The 20,626-nt window shown below is 44.3% G+C and overlaps 2 protein-coding genes across 2 annotated transcripts in view; one reads left to right on the forward strand and one right to left on the reverse strand.

Annotated features, from left to right (window-relative positions):
* REXO5 (RNA exonuclease 5) overlaps positions 1-6,219 on the reverse strand; it is a 92,752-nt gene extending 86,533 nt beyond the window's left edge. The window contains exons 1-3 of the mRNA XM_040356850.1: positions 6,097-6,219; positions 3,149-3,282; positions 957-1,069 (exon numbers count right to left, since the gene is read on the reverse strand). Coding sequence (XP_040212784.1) covers positions 957-1,069; positions 3,149-3,265 — 230 coding nt within the window. The 5' untranslated portion in view covers positions 3,266-3,282; positions 6,097-6,219. The remainder of the gene's footprint in view (positions 1-956; positions 1,070-3,148; positions 3,283-6,096) is intronic.
* A 46-nt stretch (positions 6,220-6,265) lies between these two features.
* Positions 6,266-20,626, forward strand: part of ERI2 (ERI1 exoribonuclease family member 2) — a 40,432-nt gene continuing 26,071 nt past the window's right edge. The window contains exons 1-2 of the mRNA XM_040356852.1: positions 6,266-6,352; positions 10,796-10,851. Coding sequence (XP_040212786.1) covers positions 10,829-10,851 — 23 coding nt within the window. The 5' untranslated portion in view covers positions 6,266-6,352; positions 10,796-10,828. The remainder of the gene's footprint in view (positions 6,353-10,795; positions 10,852-20,626) is intronic.

Here is a 20,626-nt window from a genome sequence, read left to right on the forward strand (position 1 = left end):
GCACCCGGCAGTGACAGCTTTGGCTTCACAGCCGGGCACCCACTGCGCATGCGCGAGCGGCACTGCACATGCGCGAGCGGCGCCGTCCGATTGGACAGGCGCTCGCCTACAGGGAGGGGCTGCAATAAGGCGATTAAGCTAATCGCCTTACCAGCCCCTCATCGGAAGGAGGAAGTGGGACAGGAAGTCCTCCTCCTGACGCCCCCACTACCCCCCCAAAAAAATTACATGCCGAATGTGGCATGTAAGGGGGGAAGGAGTGGATTAAAGCGGGGGTTCACCCTTAGAGGGCACTTTTCCCCCTTAGATTCCTGCTCGTTTTTACTAGGGGAATCGGCTATTTATTTTAAAATATGTGCAGTACTTACCCGTTTACGAGATGCATCCTCTCCGTCGCTTCCGGGTATGGGCTTCGGGAATGGGCGTTCCTTCTTGATTGACAGTCTTCCGAGAGGCTTCCGACGGTCGCATCCATCGGGTCACGATTTTCCGAAAGAAGCCGAACGTCGGTGCGCAGGCGCAGTATAGAGCCGCACCGACGTTCGGCTTCTTTCGGCTACGAGTGACGCGATGGATGCGACCGTCGGAAGCCTCTCGGAAGGCTGTCAATCAAGAAGGAACGCCCGCTCCCGAAGACCCATACCCGGAAGCGACGGAAGAAGATGCAGCTCGAAAACGGGTAAGTACAGCTCATATTTTACTACAAATAGCCGATTCCCCTAGACCGAACGAGCAGGAACCTTATGGGAGAAAAAAAAAAAATTCATAAATGGGTGAACTCCCGCTTTAAGCGGAAGTTCCATTTTTAGGTGGAACTACGCTTTAAATAACAAACGCCTCTCCACTTCCCTTTACTATAAGCTGTCCTGGCAGAACTCACTAAATTCTAAAATGACAAAAATATTGTTACATTTAAAATGTTTCAGCACAAAGCATCAAAATGCTTCTGGATGTACCTTGCCTGTGTTGAGTGCGCTTTTCCTAGCACAGCATATTTTAGAAGTTGGTGCAACGATCCGTGCTGAATCTCACAGGTATCACTAAACAATGCCGGGGATAATCTTGGTTCCTTTATGGAAATGAAACACAACATAAATATTAAACCTACGAGCATATTAGAAAACATCAATCAATTCCTAAAACACACTGAACAATCTCATCAACTTTTTAAATATGCTGTAAATATGTTCAAAAGAGCAACGTTAACCACTTGCTGACCGCTGCAAAATAATTGTAATAAAAAATTATTAAAAAAATTAAATAAATTCTTCATCAGTTTAGGCTAATATGTATTCTGCTACATAATTTTGGTAAAAAATAAATAAAAAAATAAGCGTATATTGACTTGTGTGCACAAACAAAAGTTATAGCGTCTACAAAATCAGGGGTAATACAATTATGGCATTTTTGTTTAACTAGTAGTGGCAGTGATAAGCGATTTTTAACAGGACTCCGACATTGCGCCAGATAGATCGGACAATTTTGACATTTTTTGTTGGCATTAGTGACATTTATAAAAATGCACTGATTACTTGATGAATGACACTGGCAGGGAGGGGGTTAACTAGTGGTGATCAAAGGGTTCAATGTGTTCCCTGGGAGGCGTTTATAACTGTGGGGGGAGGGGACTGACTGGGAGTAGAGAGAGATCGCTGTTCCAAATCACTAGGAACAGACGATCACACTGTACTTCCCGCCCAGAACGAGGATCTGTTTGTTTACATTGATAGATCCCCGTTCCGGCTCTATGTGGGGTGATCGCGGGTGGCCGGCTGACATTGTGGCCGCCAGCCACGGGCATCAGCTTCCCCATCAAGCAGCGCTTCTATGGCTGTAAAAATGGACAGCCGTACAGCTATGGCGATTCGGGGCAAATGAGTCAACCTGCCACAGTATAATGGCGGCTGGTCGGCAAGTGGTTAAATATCACCAAAAGAAAGCTTTATTTGTGTGAGAAAAATGATAAAAATGTAATATGTGTACGGTGTTGCATGAACCGCTCAATTGTCATTCAAAGTGTGATAGTGCTGAAAGCTGAAAATTGGCCTGAGCAGGAAGGGGGGTGAAACTGCCTGAAGTAATTAACCACTTGCTTACTGGGCACATAAACCCCTTTCGTGCCCAGGCGAAATTTCAGCTTCCGGCACTGCGTCGTTTTAACTGACATTTGCGCGGTCGTGCGACGTGGCTCCCAAACAAAATTGACGTCCTTTTTTGGTGGTATTTGATCACCTCTGCGGTTTTTATTTTTTGCGCTATAAACAAAAAAAGAGCGACAATTTTAAAAATATATATATATTTTTTACTTGTTGCTATTATAAATATCCCAATTTTTTTTTTAAAAAACTATTTTTTTTCTCAGTTAAGGCCGATACGTATTTTTCTACGTATTTTTGTAAAAAAAAAAAAAAAAAATCACAATAAGCGACCGGTTTGCACAAAAGTTATAGCGCCTACAAAATGGGGAACAGAATTATGATTTTTTTTTTTACTAGTAATGGCGGCGATCTGTGATTTTTATTGGGACTGCGATATTGCGGCGGACGTATCAGACACTTTTGACACAAATTTGGGACCATTCACATTTATACAGCGACCAGTGCTATAAAAATGCACTAATTACTGTATAAATATGACTGGCAAGGAAGGGGTTAACACTAGGGGGTGAGGAAGGGGTTAAATGTGTGTTCTGTGTGGGGGGAGGGGGGTGACTGGGGGAGGTGACCGATGCTGTGTCCCTATGTACAAGAGACACAGATCGGTCTCCTCTGACAGCACGTGGAGCTCTGTGTTTACACACAGAGCTCCACGTCCCTGCTGTGTTACCGACGATCGCGTGTACCCGGCGGACATCGCGGGCCGCCAGGTACACGTACACGCATCGGCTTCCCAGCAATGCGCCGGGACAGTGTTTACCCGCTGCGCGCCCCCTAGAGGCGCGCGCGGGTAATGCACTTTAAGAGATGTCCACTTGGCACCTGAGAGCCGCGCTGTTGACGTCTTTTGTCAATAGCGCGGGTCTCAAGTGGTTAAAGAGATAAGACCACGAGGTGGCGTGCACCTCATTGGACTTAACCCCTAATAATCCAGCACATTATACAAAGTGGCTGAATTTCAGTGGATATGTTTTGATTAAATACATTTTTACCTTGGCAATTTGTGAATTTATTGCTGATGTTTCAAGCTGGATTTTCCTCTTCTTACTTGTCTGTTCTTCTTCATCACTCTGTGGCCTCTTGTGTTTCCTTACATTTTTCTGACTCATTTTAAGCCACCCAAGACCTGCAAAAAGAATGAAGATTATCATCCGATGTAATGGAACTAGAATATGTAAATCCTCCAAAAATATTATGACCGGAAAAGGATACATATTAGTTAAAATGTATCTATAGCAAAATCATAGTTTTGATAGAGGGGGGTTAGAACCTCCGCCAGGTTTTTATTGTAGCATTTGCCTACACTAGCGAGATTCACGCTATCTGTCCCAGTGAGCGCTGTGACACCAGAAATTTGCTGACACCAGAAAAATAATAGAAACTAATGAAGGACACCTGTTTTGGTGACAATTATCTAATAGGGAATTTCCTTCATTTTGTGTACAAGGCAGGAAGTAAAGGAAAATCTTCTCACCATGCACTGTGGTGTTCTGCTTTGGAAAAACTGCAACATGTACATTTTTTTATCTGTTTTTGTTGTTGAAAACATGCTAAAGTGTTTGTTAGCGCAACATTTCATATTTCTGATGTGTGTCTGTTGTACCATTTACTTATGGAAAAAGTATCATATTCTCTTTGCACTTCTGGTGATCCTGTCAGTTCCACTGCTTTCCTATTTAAAACTGACCACGCTAGGCATAGATGCCCCTCTATCCTGTGCTGGGAGAACAGCTTGAATGGTCAGATTTGTGCTGACACGCCATTCACTGGGAAGATCAACGTACTGCTTTTTCTCTGCCTTTTGCTGACACGCCCCATGCACTTTCCACCTCATATGTGCTGAGAACAGATTGTATCTGATCATGTATAAAAAAAAGTTATTTATATATTCTATACATCTATACACATATGGGTTGCCGTTCATTGCTATTTTAAACCGAATGGGTTGTTTGACAAGGTAAGAGTTCACATATACTTTAAGACGCGTACATTAAAGCAGAGGGTAAGCTCTCGTCTGCCTCCCCCCCTTTCCACTGCCATATTTGGCACCTTTGGGGGGGGGGGGGGGGAGCTGGTACCTGGTTTCTGGTTTCAACGCATAACAGCTCCCATCTGCCCACTTCACCCCCCGCAGCCGATCCATTCAGAAAGTGCAGTGCGCTTCGCACATGCCCAGTTGGAAACCGGCAGAGAAAGCAGCAAGGCTTCACTTCTGGTTTCCCTTAGTCAAGATGGCGGTACCTTAAAGCGGGAGTTCACCCATTTATTTATTTTTTTACCTTTTCCCCTTAGATGGATGCTCGTTTTGTCTAGGGGAATCGGCTAGTTGTTTTAAAATATGAGCTGTACTTACCCGTTTTCGAGATGCATCTTCTCCGTCGCTTCCGGGTATGGGTCTTCGGGAGCGGGCGTTCCTTCTTGATTGACAGTCTTCCGAGAGGCTTCCGATGGTCGCATCCATCGCGTCACTAGTAGCCGAAAGAAGCCGAACGTCGTGCGGCTCTATACTGCGCCTGCGCACCGACGTTTGGCTTCTTTCGGAAAATCGTGACGCGATGGATGCGACCGTCGGAAGCCTCTCGGAAGACTGTCAATCAAAATAGGAACGCCCAGTCCCGCAGCCCATACCCGGAAGCGGCGGAGAAGATGCATCTCGTAAACGGTAAGTACAGCTCATATTTTAAAACAACTAGCCGATTCCCCTAGACAAAACGAGCATCCATCTAAGGGGAAAAAGTATATTGTACGGGTGAACCTCCGCTTTAAGTAACGACAACGCTGGATTCCTGGACAGGCAAGTGCCTTAAAGCGGGATTCCACCCGCAATTATTATTTTTTTTTAAGTCAGCAGCTACTAACAGTGTAGCTGCTGACATTTACTAAGGACACTTACCTTGTCCTACGTGCCCGCGCTGATGGCCCCCCCCCCCCCCCAATGCCGATCCCACGATCGATGCAGGTCCCGCGCCGCCATTCACACTAGGGGAAACAGGCAGTGAAGCCTTACGGCTTCACTGCCCATTTCCTACTACGCCTGTGTGAGTCTCGCGCCGGCTTGTGAATGGGCGGCTGCTCTCTGAGAACACACACAGTTCCCAGAAAGCAGCGCGCCCCATTCACTAGGAGAAGAAGAAGAAGAAAACATTCCGCGGTGCCGAAGAGGCAGATTACGGACTTCCGCATAGCAACAGGTATTTCGGGTGAGTATAATTTTTTTTTTTTTTTTCACTTTTATTTTATTTTATTTTTTTAGTACTTTTGGCCAAATGTTGTTTTCCTGGGTGGAACTCCGCTTTAACATTAAAAGTCAGCATATATTTGTATTTTTTTTGGGGGGGGGGGGGGGCCTCGTCTTTAATGTACCAGGAGGGCAAAGTGAGAATGGGCCCTAAAAGTTATGGGGCATACTCAATTGCATTTACGTCGCAGAATCAGCCATTTCTCGGTTCTCCGCCGGCCAATCAGGAAGCGAGTCCTGACACCTGTCACCCGATTGGCTGAGAGGAGAAGCGATCCTAGATGCAGGGGAAGCTAAGCTGCAGGAGGAGAAGATGCTGCCGCAATCTAGATGGGGTAAGTGTGGGGCTGGTGACCGACCGGGGAGGTTGATTGTTTGCCGCCCCCCCCCCCCCAAAAAAAATGTATACCACCAGCCGCCACTGCTTTATATCGGCTCTTGAAATTTACTACTGCAGCAATTTAGAATTTGGATGAAAGGTTTATCACTGAGAAACATTTTTAGAAAGATAAAAAGTGCTTTTCATATACAACTATACAGATCAGACAAAAATGAGGAGGACAGAGGATCAGGGACAGTTCGGAACTATGCTGAGTGTTCCTGGTGAGCCCCAGGTCATCATACAGGGAGAAGTTTAGGATTGGAGCCTGGTATATCATCACATCAATAATTTTTGTGTGATGTCATAGGTGAAGCACTCACGTCACGATATCAGCGGCCGTACAGGAAATTCACTGACAGAAGCAATAAGAATCCGCAAAGCATCCGCACGTGTGCCGTACAACATCCATTCCAGCCGCGATCGATTGCACAGCCTGCCGGAGCCCTCACACACTGTACAGCAGACTATTCTGATAGGCTCACGTCCTGTCGCACAGTGGTGACGAAGCGGAAGTGGTGTAGCAGCGGGGGATTTGAACTATCAGAGACTCGGGTCGGCGGTCTGTGTACGGAGGGGGTGAGTAGGAGGCTCTGAGCGGTCACTGCTGTAACTTAGGCTTCCCCAGTCCATGGAGCGGATAGCCGGGTCTCAGCATGGATTGTTAGGCTGTAGATAGCAGGCAGGGCACGGAGGGAGTCATAGCATTGTTGTGGAAGGGAATGTCTGTTGTTGTGGAAGGGAATGTCTGTTGTTGTTGTGGAAGGGAATGTCTGTTGTTGTTGTGGAAGGGAATGTCTGTTGTTGTTGTGGAAGGGAATGTCTGTCGTTGTGGATAATGTGGAAGGGTTACAATCTTTGCTGCCAGATTGTGTTTTCTTTTCTGTCTGTCAGTCTAAGTTTACACGAGTATCCAAAGCAGGCGTTTCTTCTGTGTTTTTAAAAACTCAGAGTCATAAACGCATTAAATGATGTGCATTGCAGTGGACAGTGCTGTTCAGATGGTCGTGTTTGTGTCGCATCACGCCACAATTAATCTGACATAATATTTGTATTATTATACAGGATTTATATAGCGCCAACAGTTTGCGCAGCGCTTAACAACATAAAGGCAGAGAATTGCGACTACAATACAGAAGAAATCCCTCTGACCTGCTCATTGGAGCTTACTATCTGAAAGGTCAAGATAATAACCGTGGGGGGATAGATTGATGGAGAAAATAAATGTACAGTTGAACCTCGGATTACGAGAATAATCCGTTCCAGGAGTATGCTCGTAATCCAAGGTATTTGCATATCAAAGCGAGGTTTCCCATTGAAGTCAATGGAAACAAAAATAATTTGTTCCGCATTGATTTCAATGGGATGCAATACCGAATGCGGCCAGAGGTGGGGGGGGGGCCACGCCAGAGAGCGCCAAAAAAGGGACACCTTGGCTCCTGCACCCCTGTACCTCAGGTCAAATGAGGTACTGCAGGCCAATGTTTGGCTTTTTTTGGCTCCTACGCCCCCGTACCTCAGACCAAAATTTAAAAAAAAAAAAGTTGCTCGCAAATCAAAATGCTCTCAAACCAAGTTACTCTTAAACCAAGGTTTCACTGTACATTTGTTAGGTGTGGGCGGGATAGGCTTCTCTGAAGAGGAGGGTCTTCATGGATCGTCAAAGTGGACAGAGTAGGATATAGTCTGACCGATTGGGGTAGAGCGTCCCAGAGGATGGGAGAGGCTCAGGTGAAGTCCTAGAGGCAGGGATCTGAGGACAGAGCAGGAGCTCTTAAGAACAAAGAGAATGATTGGGTTGGTGATGTAAAGTAGTACACCGCCCAAGGCTTTCACCCTTAAAGGTCCACCTCCACTGGACAAGCAAAGGGTGCTGGCCCTGCATGTAGCAGAAAGTCTGGAGTAAAGAAAAGATGTCTGGATGGCCGTACTCCAATGAAATCACCTTTGAATCCAAAAAATCTTAAAAAAGAATATAGAGCATCCCTTACCCCATTTCTATTAAATGCAGCGAAAGCATTAATCCTGAGATATTGGAGAATTAAGGATCCCCCAAGGATAAAAGATTGGTTTAGTGAGATAGATAAAATAAGAGTAATGGAGGAGTTAATAAGCTTTCAAGAAGAGGCAGAAATAAAATTCCAAGAAATTTGGGGAAAATGGACAAATTTTAAGCAATCCCAGATTTATCTGGAGATTATGGGGAGAGAAGAGAATTCGAGGGCTGGTACTTAGAAAGGGAAAGAAATCCCCCCTTTTTTTTTTTTTTGTCTTTTTCTCTCACTCCCTTCCTTCCTCCTCTTGGTCCCTCTCCCCCCCCCTTTTTTCCCTTTTTTTTTTTTGCACAATATGAAATAATAGAGAGACACTTCCTTAAAAAGTAATGACACATATATGGACACAGGGATAGGTATGGGTTATATTATAAAAGGGATAATCTCCCCAGGGTTTGGAGGGAAGAAAGGGAGGGGGGCGATTTTCAAACCCCCCCCTTTTTTTTTTTTTTTCTTCCTCTCTTGGTTTGATGACAAGAGACACTTGGGTATATATATATATATGAAGGAATGGGTTGGGTGCAGGTGAGGGAGCAGGTACAGACTATATGGAAGTACCTGGATAAAACCCCCTCGCTCCTGCTCCATTTTTCACTTTTTTGTCTTTCTTTTTTTTTTCTTTAGGGTTCATTGAGGGGGGGGGAGGGGGAGAGAAGAGGGGAATGTGCCCTAGCTTAAAGAACATCATTATAGAGGTAGTATTATAAGGATGGACCTAGCTCTGTACCCACACAAATGTTTTTTTGTATTTTTGTAACATGTAGTTTGTATATGTTAATGTTATATGTATGAAGAACTTGTGAATTTTATAATGGTGATGATTTTAAAAATGTTTTTTAAGAAAGTATGTAAAGTTTTTTTCTATTTATGTGAAAACAATAAAAATAATTTAAACACAAAAAATCTTAAAAAATGACAGTCCATACAGCTAATGTGTTTCACACCATGCTTGGTGCTTAATCCTAGTGATGTAGCTGAGGGCAGAGCTGTGGATGCCCTTATAAGCTGTTAGTATTTTGAATTAGAGCAGAAGCCAGTGGAGGGATCGACAAAGTAATGGTAGCAGGTAAGGTGGATGAGTCTGGCAGCATCACTCATGATGGACAGAAGGGTGGATAGCCTATGTAAAGGAAATCCAATGAGGAGAGAGTTGCAGTTGGTGAGGCAATAGATGACCAGAGAGTTCATTAGAAGCTTTGTAGTGTCATTGGTTAGGAAGGGGCATATTTTGAAGATGTTTCGGAGGTTGAGGCAGCAAGATTCGTATGTGGGGCTGAAAGGACCTTGGCATGCGGATGGGTTGATATTGGTGCCATTGATCTTGACAGAGAAGTCAGGGGGAAGTGGCACGTGGGGGAGGAAATATTATGAGCTCAGTTTTGGATGGATTGAGTTGGAGGAAGTGGTGTGAGATCCAGGCTGATCTGTCTGTTATACTAGTGATGTGTGAGGAGAATAAAATGGGATTGCAAGCCATGGGACCCAGAGAGGAGGTGTAGATAGAGAATAGGAGAGGTTAAAGAACAGAACCTTGGGGGGACACAATGGAGAAAGTAACAGCAAGGAGAGTTGTAAGTGATAGTTAAGGGCGGTGGGATAGGTAGGATGAGAACCAGCGACGAGTACAGTAGCGAAGACCGAAGGAGTCAAGTGTTTTTTGAGGGGGAGGGGCGGTCCACTGTGTCAAAGGCAGCCGAGAGGTCCAGGAGTTGGCGTACAGTCCATTGGTTTTGCCTGTTGGTTATTAACTTGTGAGTTTTAGGAGAGCAGTTTCTGTAGCGTGTGGGTGAAATCCAGACTGAAGGGCATCAAGAATTTTCTTCTCAGTGAAGTGGTCGCTCAGTCCAATGTAGACTTGAAATATACACTCGCCAGCCACATTTTTAGGTAAACCTTGCTAGTACCAGGTTGGACCCCCCCTTTGCCTTTAGAACTGCCTTAATTTTGGATGTAATCCCTCACATATACCCAGTGAAGTAAACAGCCTCGGTTGAGGGGCTCAAATGCAGCTCAACCATTGGGGTTAACAGCCCCCTCAAACACATGTGTAAACAAGGCCTTGAAAAGCGTTATTAGCTGAGATGGTACAAGAATCCATACAATAGAAAAGCAACACAAAGGAGGCACCTGGAAAACTTAATCACAATGCAAACATGTTCTAAACGCATCTTAGGCCCCTTTCACACTGGGGCGGTGGCGGTATAGCGCCGCTAAAAATAGCAGTGATATACCGTCGGATTTGCCGCGGGATTCGGCCGCTATCGGTGCGATATTAACTCCCGCTAGAGGCCGATAAAGGGTTAATACCGCCCGCAATGCGCCTCTGCAGAGGCGCATTGCGGGCGGTATTGCCGCGGTTTCCCATTGTTTTAAATGGGAAGGAGCGGTATACACGCAAAGATGCTACTGGCAGGAGATTTTTTCTCTCCCGCCAGCGCATCGCCTCAGTGTGAAAGCCCTCGGGCTTTCACATTGAGTATGCAGTGCAGGAGTTTTTCAGGCGGTATAGCAGCGCTATTTTTAGCGCTGTACTGCCTAAAAAAACTCCTCCGTGTGAAAGGGGTCTAAATGTAAAGGAGGCCTTCAAATTTTAGAACACTGGCTGAGGACAGTCTTTTCTACTGCAGTTTCCTGTGATGGAGTGAAAAACATCGCCTGGTTTTTAATTCTCATTGCTGTGGTGTTACTCCATCACAGGAAGCTGCAGTAGAAAAGCCTGTCCCCAGCCAGCATGTTGCAGAGAGGAATCCTTGTTCTCTGTGGAAGCAGCAGTCTCTCTGCAGAGTTTGAACATGTCCCCTGCAGAGTCATAGCTAGAGCTCTCCAGGAAGCAGAAACTTTGCCAATTGCAGAGCTCCAAGCTATTTAAAGGAAACGGCTCAACGCCGATAGTTGTTGCATCTTTCAACTTTGACCATGTTTGATGTTATTAAAAAATGTCTTTTTTTTTTTTTTTTTCCTCTTGTAGCTCCAGGATTTTTAAGGTGCATGGAATACAGAAATGACTACAAAACAGCTTGCAAAGTAAGTTCTGAGCAATTTTATTACTGCATTTTACTGATGTTAGAATGCTTTAAAAATGAGAAACAATGGCCCAGATTCACATACATCGGCGCATATTTATGCGGGCATAGCGTATCTAATATACGCTACGCCGGCGCAGCGCACAGAGGCAAGCACTGGATTCACAAAGCACTTGCTCCCACTCGCTCTTGAAGATACGCTGGGTTTCCTCTGCGTAAGCCAGCGTAGGTGGAAGTGGGCGTGAGCCATGCTAATGAGGCGTGACCCCATGCAAATGATGGGGCAAGCGCCATAGAAGTACTTAAAATGAACAGCGCATGCGCCGTCCCGTGGCCGCATCCCAGTGCGCATGCGCAGAATCACGTCGGAACTACTCCCTAAGATACGACGGATCACTGCCTACGACGTTAACGTAACCTACACCTAGTCATAGAAGAAGGAAAATCACCGCTCAAGGTGGGTCTGCTATAGGGTCATACACAGGTGTAGGATTCCAAGGGTGCTGGCAGTGCACTAGGCAAGCATGAGCGTAAAATGAAGGATGGATGGCCGCACTCCAAACCAAACAGGTTGTCTTTATTTAAACGAACAGCAAAACATACCAGATCACAGCAACAGAAACAGGAGGATAACCGACGTTTCGCACTGACTTAGTGCTTATTCATGGCTGAATGAATAAGCACTAAGTCAGTGCGAAACGTCGGTTATCCTCCTGTTTCTGTTGCTGTGATCTGGTATGTTTTGCTGTTCGTTTAAATAAAGACAACCTGTTTGGTTTGGAGTGCGGCCATCCATCCTTCATTTTACGCTCATACACCTAGTCATATTCACGTACAACGTAAATGACAAAAGATACGACGGCTTGTGTTCCCTGGTCCATACCTTTGCATGGGTTGCGCCTCCCATATGGGGAATAACTTTACGCCGGACGTACGACTTACGCAAACCGCGTATATTCGCCGGGCGCAAGTACGTTCGTGAATCGGCGTATCTCCCTCATTTGCATATGTGCATAGAAAATCAATGGGAGCGGCAAATGCGCCCAGCGTAAATATGCGCCCACGATACGTCGGCGTAGGAAAGTTACGTCGGTCGGATGAAGCCTATTTTCAGGTGTATCTCAGTTTATGGGCACGGCGCATAGATATGATGGCGCATACTTACACGGCGTATCTCGAGATACGTCGGCGTAAGTGCTTTGTGAATCCGGGCCAATGTGCTTAGGCGGTTTTACTCTGGGAGGCCAGATATGTTTTCTGAAAAAATAACTGAAAAGAAACAGTGATAATGTACAGCTTGCAGCAGTCCATGTTAACCAAATTGGACTTCAGTTTACAAAGGTCTTTCCCTCCTTTACTATAGCTGTAAATATCATGTGTCCACACAGTTCAAAAACTCTCCCCCCATTAAATCCTGGGAACAGTATTAATTTCTTCTAAAAGGTGACCAAAAAAAAAGGCTGCGGAGGTCTTTCTTGGCCACCACTTCTTCTCTCCAGTCTCTGACTGGAATATAAAGGTGCAGCTGCACAGTGAGATCTTTTATGCTTGACTCTCTTGTCAGCACCAAGGCTGACAGCACTGTGCATATGTTAGAACTGGTTGGCCAAAAATGCCAACCTTCCTCTCCCAGCCTACTGTACAGGGTATTTCAGGAAGCTAATATGGGAAAAGGGTTTTATTTAAAGAGGTCTGCCCACCCCTGCAAAAATGTAAAAGCCAGCAGCTACACATACTGCAGCTGCAGACTTTTAATATTAGGACACTTACCTGTCCTGGAGTCCAGCGATGTCGGCACCGCAGCTGATGTTTCAATCAGCTGTCGGGTACTGCCGTTGCGGATAAAGTAACACGGCAGTGTAGCATTACGGCTTTACACCAGGTCCCTACTGCGCATGCACGAGGCACGGCTGCGCTCTCCTACTGGCCCGGAGGAGGAGGGAGCCAAGCTGTGACTTAATTCACAGCAGCCCGGGCTCCCGGAAGTGGGAGCAAGATAAGGTGCCAAATGTGGTACTGGAGGGGGGAGGAGACAAATGAGCGGAAGTTCCACTTTTGAGTGGAACTCTGCTTTAAAGTGGAATTTCAACCTATACCTAACTAGCCTTAAAACTGTTCTCCTCCGTTGGGTGGGGTTTAGGGTGATGTGCAGTGTTCCTTTTCCGCCACACAATGCGTTTTGCTTTTAGGCCAAAAAGCTACATTTTGGTCTCATCTGACCAGAGCACCTTCTTCCACATGTTTGCTGTGTCCTCCATATGGTTTCTCGCAAACTGTAAATGGGACTTCCTATGGCTTTCTTCTTGTCACTCTTACATAAAGGCCAGATCTGTGGATTGCACGGCTAATAGTTGTCTTGTGAACAGATTCTCCCACCTGTGGATGTGGATCTCTGCAGCTCCTCCAGAGTTGCCATGGGCCTCTTGTCTGGCTTCTCTGATTAATGCTCTCCTTGTCCGGCCTGTCAGTTAAGGTGGACAGCAATGTCTTGGTAGGTGTGCAGTTGTGCCATACTCGTTCCATTTTCTGATGATGGATTGAACAGTGCTCTGTGAGTTGTCCAAAGCTTGGGATGTTGTGTGTGTGGGTTTTTTTTTTTTTTTTTTAATATATATATATTTTTTTTAACCTAATTTTGCTTTAAACCTCTTAACTTTATCCCTGACCTGTCTGGTGTGTTCCTTGGTATTCATAATGCTGTTTGTTCACTAAAGTTCTCTAACAAACATCTGAGGGCTTCACAGAACAGCCGTGGTTTTTTTTTTACTGAGATTAACCACTTGAGACCCGCGCTATTGACAAAATACGTCAACAGCGCGGCTCTCAAGTGCCAACTGGACGTCTTTGGACGTCATTTGAAAGCATTACCCGCGCGCCACTGGGGGGCGCACAGCGGGTAAACACTGTCCCGGCGCATCGCTCGGGAGCCGATGCGTGTACCTGGCGGCCGCGATGTCCGCCGGGTACACGCGATCGTCGGTAAGACAGCAGGGACGTGGAGCTCTGTGTGTAAACACAGAGCTCCACGTGCTGTCAGAGGAGAGGAGACCGATCTGTGTCTCTTGTACATAGAGACACAGCATCGGTCACCTCCCCCGGTCACCCCACACAGTTAGAACACACCCAGGCTACACATTTAACCCCTTCCTCACCCCCTAGTGTTAACCCCTTCACTGCCAGTCACATTTACTCAGTAATTAGTGCATTTTTATAGCACTGATCGCTGTATAAATGTGAATGGCGCCAAATTTGTGTCAAAAGTGTCCGATGTGTCCGCCATAACGTCGCAGTCCCAATAAAAATCGCAGATCGCCGCCATTACTAGTAAAAAAAAAAAAAAATAATAAAAAAAAAATCATAATTCTGTCCCCTATTTTGTAGGCGCTATAACTTTCGCGCAAACCAGTCGCTTATTGCGATTTTTTTTTTTTTACAAAAACACGACGAAAAATACGTATCGGCCTTAACTGAGAAAAAAAAATGTTTTTTTTTTTTAAAAAAAATTGGGATATTTATTATAGCAACAAGTAAAAAAATATATATATATTTTTTTTAATTGTCGCTCTTTTTTTGTTTATAGCGCAAAAAAAAAAAAACGCAGAGGTGATCAAATACCACCAAAATAAAGTTCTATTTGTGGGCAAAAAAGGACGTCAATTTTGTTTGGGAGCCACGTCGCACGACCGCGCAAATGTCAGTTAAATCGACGCAGTGCCGTAAGCTGAAATTTCGCCTGGGAACGAAGGGGATTTATGTGCCCAGTAAGCAAGTGGTTAAATTACATGCAGGTGGACTCTACTTACTAATTAGGTGACTTCTGAAGGCAATTGGTTTCACTAGATTTTAGTTAGGGGTACCGGAGTAAAGGGGGCTGAATACAAATGTACGCCATATATTTATGTATTTGTAAAAAAAATAAAACCATTTCCCCTTTAATTCCACATAATTATGTGCCACTTTGTGTTGACCTATCGCATAAAATCCCAATAAAGTACGTTTACATTTCTGGTAACATGACAAAATGTGAAACATTTCAAGGGATATAAATACTTTTTTAAAGCACTGTATATTTATTTTATTTAAAAAATAATAGTTCGCATAGGTGTTAGGAGGGGCGGTGACTGGCGTTTTATCCAGTGCAAAAAAATGCCAGTGACAGCACATAGTGTGAACGGACCATATAACACCTGTGCAGAGACGCATCTCCTCAAGGGCACACAGAACACAAATGCACTACAAGAATGTAACTAGGGAGTCTTAAGGAATTCCAGCTTACACCTAACTAGCATTAAACTTGTCACCTCCCCATGTGCCTGTTCACACCTGAAGGAAGGTTTAGGGTGAGCTGTTTCTCCCTGCGTTTTAACAGACACTGCAGTGCATAGAAATGAGGCAAATGTCACACATTTAATTAAAGTTTAAAAAAATAAAATAAAATGTAAACGGTGCCAGTCAGGACTGACACTTTCTTAATGGTTAAAAAAAAATGTTGTAACGTGCACAAAGTATGAACCAGCCCTTCATGTATTGCTACAAATGATTACCCCCTAGCTGTTTTACAGGACCAAGGTAATGGCACAGCCAAAACATTTTTTTTATATATTCTTTATTTTACATTTTTCACCTTTACATTGTCTTGAACTCAGTTTAGTATCAATACACACAATATAAACAGTTTTCTATTGCTGTGTTTCTTGCATTTCCAAGAACTGTTATTCCTTTCTATCCCACTTCATCCTATCGTATCGTCCCCTTACTCGTGTTCTCCCCTGGTTCAAAACCTCACATCCCCCCCCTCCCCCCCTTGCCCCCAAGCTCTTCTTCCGGGCTTAGAGAAAAAACACCCAAAAAAAACACCAAACAGAAAAAAAAAAAAAAAAAAAAAAAACCTCCCTCTCTCTCCTTTCCCCCTCCTCCCACACCCCGTCATCCCTCCCTAGTCCTCTCCCCGCTCCCATCTCACATAGGGTTCCCATGTCTCCCTCACTATCTCCTCCCTCTCCCCTAGAGATGCCGTAAGGTTCTCCATGCATTGCATTTCCTTGATTTTAGCTAGCCATTGTGCCTTACTTGGATAGCATGTGCTCTTCCAAAGTATCGGGATACACGATCTAGCTGTAACCACTAAATGTCTCACAAGGGATCTTTTGTATTTCTCTATTGACATAGGTATGTCTAATAGCAGATAAGTCGCCGGTTCCTCTCCTAGTGCTGTCTCCGTTATTTCTTCTATCACTTCAGATACCATTTTCCAGAAATCTTTAACCCCCTCACAGTTCCAAAAAATATGTAAGAGTGTTCCCTCTTCTTTTTGACATCGCCAGCAGGTATTTGACACCTGAGGGTAAATCTGGTTTAATACCTCCGGTGTCCTATACCATCGGCTCAGTATCTTATATCCTCCTTCTTGAAATTTGGACGCTATTGATGCTTTATGGTTAAATTGGAAGATTTTTTTTTTCTGAATTTCCGTAAATCTGAATTTCCGTAAATCTAACTCCTAAGTCTGTTTCCCACTTCTGAATAAAGCCTATCTCCCGCGGTGCTTTCATTTCATTTATCAAGGAGTAGAATATGGAAAGTGAATGCCTCACCGATTCTCCCCTAAGACACATTTTCTCGAACTCTGTTGGTATTTCTCTCATCCTAATATGTCCCCGTATAGATCGAAGAAATCCCCCTAACTGTCTCCTCCTGTAGGGATCAATGTACTCTGATAAATCTCTTTCTATTTCTTCCTTTGTCATTATCCGATTCTCTCTCTGGAAATGTATCAGTCTGGTTTGTCCGCTATTTTTTAAATTCGCGAACCCTAAGTCCTTCATACCCGGTACAAACGCTGGGTTCCCTAGGATTGGAGTCATCGGGTTCGCTCCGTTTTCATCTGTTACGTTTTTAAATATTTTTTTCACAATGTTAATTGTCGTCCCTATCATCGGATGTCTTTTCACTGTCTGAGGTATCACCGATTTCGAGAGCCATATTAGTCCCTCCAGTGGAATCTCTGTCACTTCTTGTTCTAGTAGAATCCAAGGTTTATTTTTTGGCCTTACACACCAGTCTAGCACTCTCGATAAATGTACTGCCTCGTAGTAGGCTAGCGGGTCTGGAAATCCTACTCCCCCCTTTTCCTTAGATAATGTAAGGATATCTCTTCTTACTCTAGCTGGTTTCCCTGCCCATATGAATCCTACAAACTTCCCTCTGATTTCTTTGAGGACTCCCTGAGATATTTTTGTTGGTAGTGTCTGTAATAAATATAGCACTCTCGGCATTGCATTCATCTTAATAATGTTTATCCTACCAAACCAGGTAAACACCTCCTTATCCCATTTCTGTAGGTCCTTTTTCAATTGTCTTACCAAAGGTGCTAGGTTTAACTCATGTATTCTGCTTAATTTCTTTGGAATATTAGTCCCCAGGTAACCTATATGCGAGTTTGTCCATCTAAATGGGAAAAAGTTAGTCAATTGTTGTTGTTGTATAATGCTTATCTCTACCCCCATCGCTTCCGATTTGTTGTAGTTCACCCTGAAATTTGAAAGTTTGCCATACTTATCTATCTCAGCTAACAGTGGGGGTAGAGATAGTGCTGGTTCCGAGACAAAAAACATTAAGTCATCAGCAAATGCCGCTAGTTTCTGTTCTCCCCCCTTCGCTTTTATACCTCTAATATCTGTACATAATCTTATTGTCCTCAAAAAAGGTTCTAACGTCAAAATAAAAATCAATGGTGACAAGGGGCATCCCTGCCGCGTTCCGTTTCGTATTTCGAAGGGTTTGGACATCATGCTGTTTATCTTAATTTTCGCTTTGGGTCTGGAATAAAGGCTCGTGATCCATCTTTGCATCCCCTCTCGCAGACCTATATGTTGTATAATTGCTTTTAAAAATTTCCAATCTACCCTATCGAATGCTTTTTCAGCATCGGTAGATACTAGTACTAAGGGCATTTTATATGTCTGCGAGAGGTGGATAGCATTTATTACTCTTTGGGTGTTTTCCCTGCCTTCTCTTCCTGGCGTGAAGCCCACCTGATCTTGGTGTACCAGCCCAGGAATGTATGGTATTATTCTATTAGCAAGAATCTTTGCAAAGATTTTTAGATCGACATTCAGCAATGAAATTGGGCGATAGTTGGCACATTGCGCTGGGTCTTTACCCTCTTTCTTTATGACCGCTATGTGTGCCATTAGAGTTTCCTCTGGCATCTCCTGTCCCTCCCGTATCGAATTAAATGCATCTAAGAATCTCGGCATCAGTTCTTCTACATATGTCTTATAGTACAGGAGGTTGAAACCGTCTGGTCCTGGGGCTTTACCTGGTTTTAACTGCTTTAGCGTATTTTTAACTTCTTCCGCTGTTATTGGGTTTTCTAAACTTCTTCCTATTTCTTCTGATAGCTTTGGCATTTCCGACTTCTCTATATACTCTTTTATTTTTCTCTCCCTCTCCCCAGTTTTTTCTGACTCCTGCTCCCCCTTCAACTGGTACAGATCCACATAATAGTTCCTAAATACTTCCGCCATTTCCTGTGGGGATTTTATTATCTTATCTCCTGTTGATTTTATACCCTCTATATGGTTTTGCGCTCTTACCTCTCCTAAAGCTCTTGCTAACATTTTACTTGGTTTGTTGCCAAATTCGTAGAAAGCTTGTCTACACCTTCTCAGCGATGCTTTTGCTTTATCCGTTAGCAATAAGTTCAGTTCCTCTCGTGTCTTCCTCAACTTCTTCTCTACCTGTATAGCTAATGATTTTTTATGCATTTTTTCCAATCTTCGAATTTCTCCTAGCAAGGTTTCCATCTGTGCTTCTGTCTTACGTTTCCTATGGGACCCCAAAGATATCAGGATTCCTCTAACAAAACACTTATGTGTTTCCCAAATACACATTGGGGACACCTCTCCTGCAACATTGTTGGAAAAAAACATCTTCATCTCCTGGATTATCTTTCCTTCATATTCTGGGTCTTTTATAAGGGACTCATTAATTTTCCATTGCCATTCCCGTGCTTCAGTACTCCCCCATTTTAATGTACATTTTGTCGGTGCGTGATCTGATATTGAAAATGACCCAATGGAAGCCTCTTCTATACTTTGTAGGGAATTTTGTGATATAAATATATAGTCTATTCTAGAATAGCTTCTATATTTAGCTGAAAAGAAGGTGTAATCTTTCTCATAGGGATGATTGGTTCTCCAACAATCTACTACCTGTATCTCTTGCAAGAGTCTATTAGCTTTGCTTAGTTTACTGTATGCCAGGTGTGAGGATCCCCTCGATGTATCTAGAATTGGATCCAAGGCAATATTTAGGTCTCCTGCCATTATTAAAATCCCCTCCATATTCTGTTGTATCCTGTTTATGTATCTCTCTAATGCCCCAACTTGACCCTCATTGGGCAAGTATACATTTACCAGGGTCACCTTCCGGTCGTCAATGTATCCTTTCACAATAAGGAGCCTTCCTTCCTCTTCCTGTATTACGCTTAATTCTTTCCATGAGATATTTTTAGAGAGCAATATTGATACTCCCTTTGTTTTTGTTAGAGTTGAAGAACTATGATACACCTTTGGGAATCTATAATTTTCTAGTTTTGGTGTTTTGTTTTTTTTAAAGTGAGTCTCTTGGAGAAATACTATTTGTGCCTTCGCTCTCCATAATTCTGCCCTTAGTTTAGATCGTTTCTCCGGACTATTCAGTCCTTTGACATTATAGGACATTACTGTGATTGACATTTTCCCCCTTTTTTTTTTTTTTCCTCTCTTCTCCCTTTAAATTTTACCGTGTTCCCCCTAAGCTGGGGATCGAGGGAGAGGAGGCTCCCCTCGGTCCCCTCAGTTGCGAGAACGCCCGTCCCACAAGGGGAGTAGGGGGCGGGGAGAGGAGGGAGCGCCGTGCGCGCGAAGAGAGAGAGAGAGCAAAGGAGGAGAGATAGAGGAAAAAGAGAAAAAAAAAAAACCACCGGAACAAAAAGGCCCGCACCGAATAGTCCCCTAGGAAAAAAAAAACCCCTAGCGTCTCTGACTTCCCTCCACACGGAGGAGAGGCGCTAAAAATGGGGATCAGTATATGAGCACCGAGGCGAGTCACGCCTTCGCATAGGACCGGGTGCACCTCATCTAATTATCTCTTGTAAACCCCCCCCCCTCCTCCAATCTATCCGGTGGGGAAGGAGTAGGGCCCAAACAGGGAATGGGGAGGAACCGGGTGCTGGAGGGAGCATACCCCCCCCCCAATTGACCACCCGCCCCGCCCCCCCCCCCCGCTCATCCACCCACAGCAACCTCCGCTTCTCCATGATCACAGTATTATACAATATTATACATAAATTTTTTATACATAACGTTCCCCTCCACCCCCATTCTTCCCCCTCTCTCTCCTCCCTCCACTCTTTAGCTCCCATTAATCCCGTCCTCTCCTTTCATTCGCTTTGGTGATTGCTTATTACCCCCTCCTTGCCCATCGATCCCCCCCCCCCTACCCTCCTATCCCAGTCCCCCATCCTCTCCCTCCCTCCAGGTTTAACATTCCCTATCCCCCCCCCCCTGTTACTTCAGTGAATTGTGAATTGACCCTATAAAGGCCTTATATACCCCTTGTCTTTAGTGTCTTTAGTGTCTCTAAATAATACTGGACATTCCCTATATCCCTCTAATTAGTACCCTTGTGAGGGGTTACTCTCATGCACCCCTGGATCCCTTCTACCTTAATCATATAGTGTTGGCCCCCCTTATGATTGAATTAGTGTCATAGTGAAATAGTGAACTCCC

The sequence above is a fragment of the Rana temporaria genome, chromosome 6 (assembly GCF_905171775.1).
Source record: "Rana temporaria chromosome 6, aRanTem1.1, whole genome shotgun sequence".
NCBI lineage: Eukaryota > Metazoa > Chordata > Amphibia > Anura > Ranidae > Rana > Rana temporaria.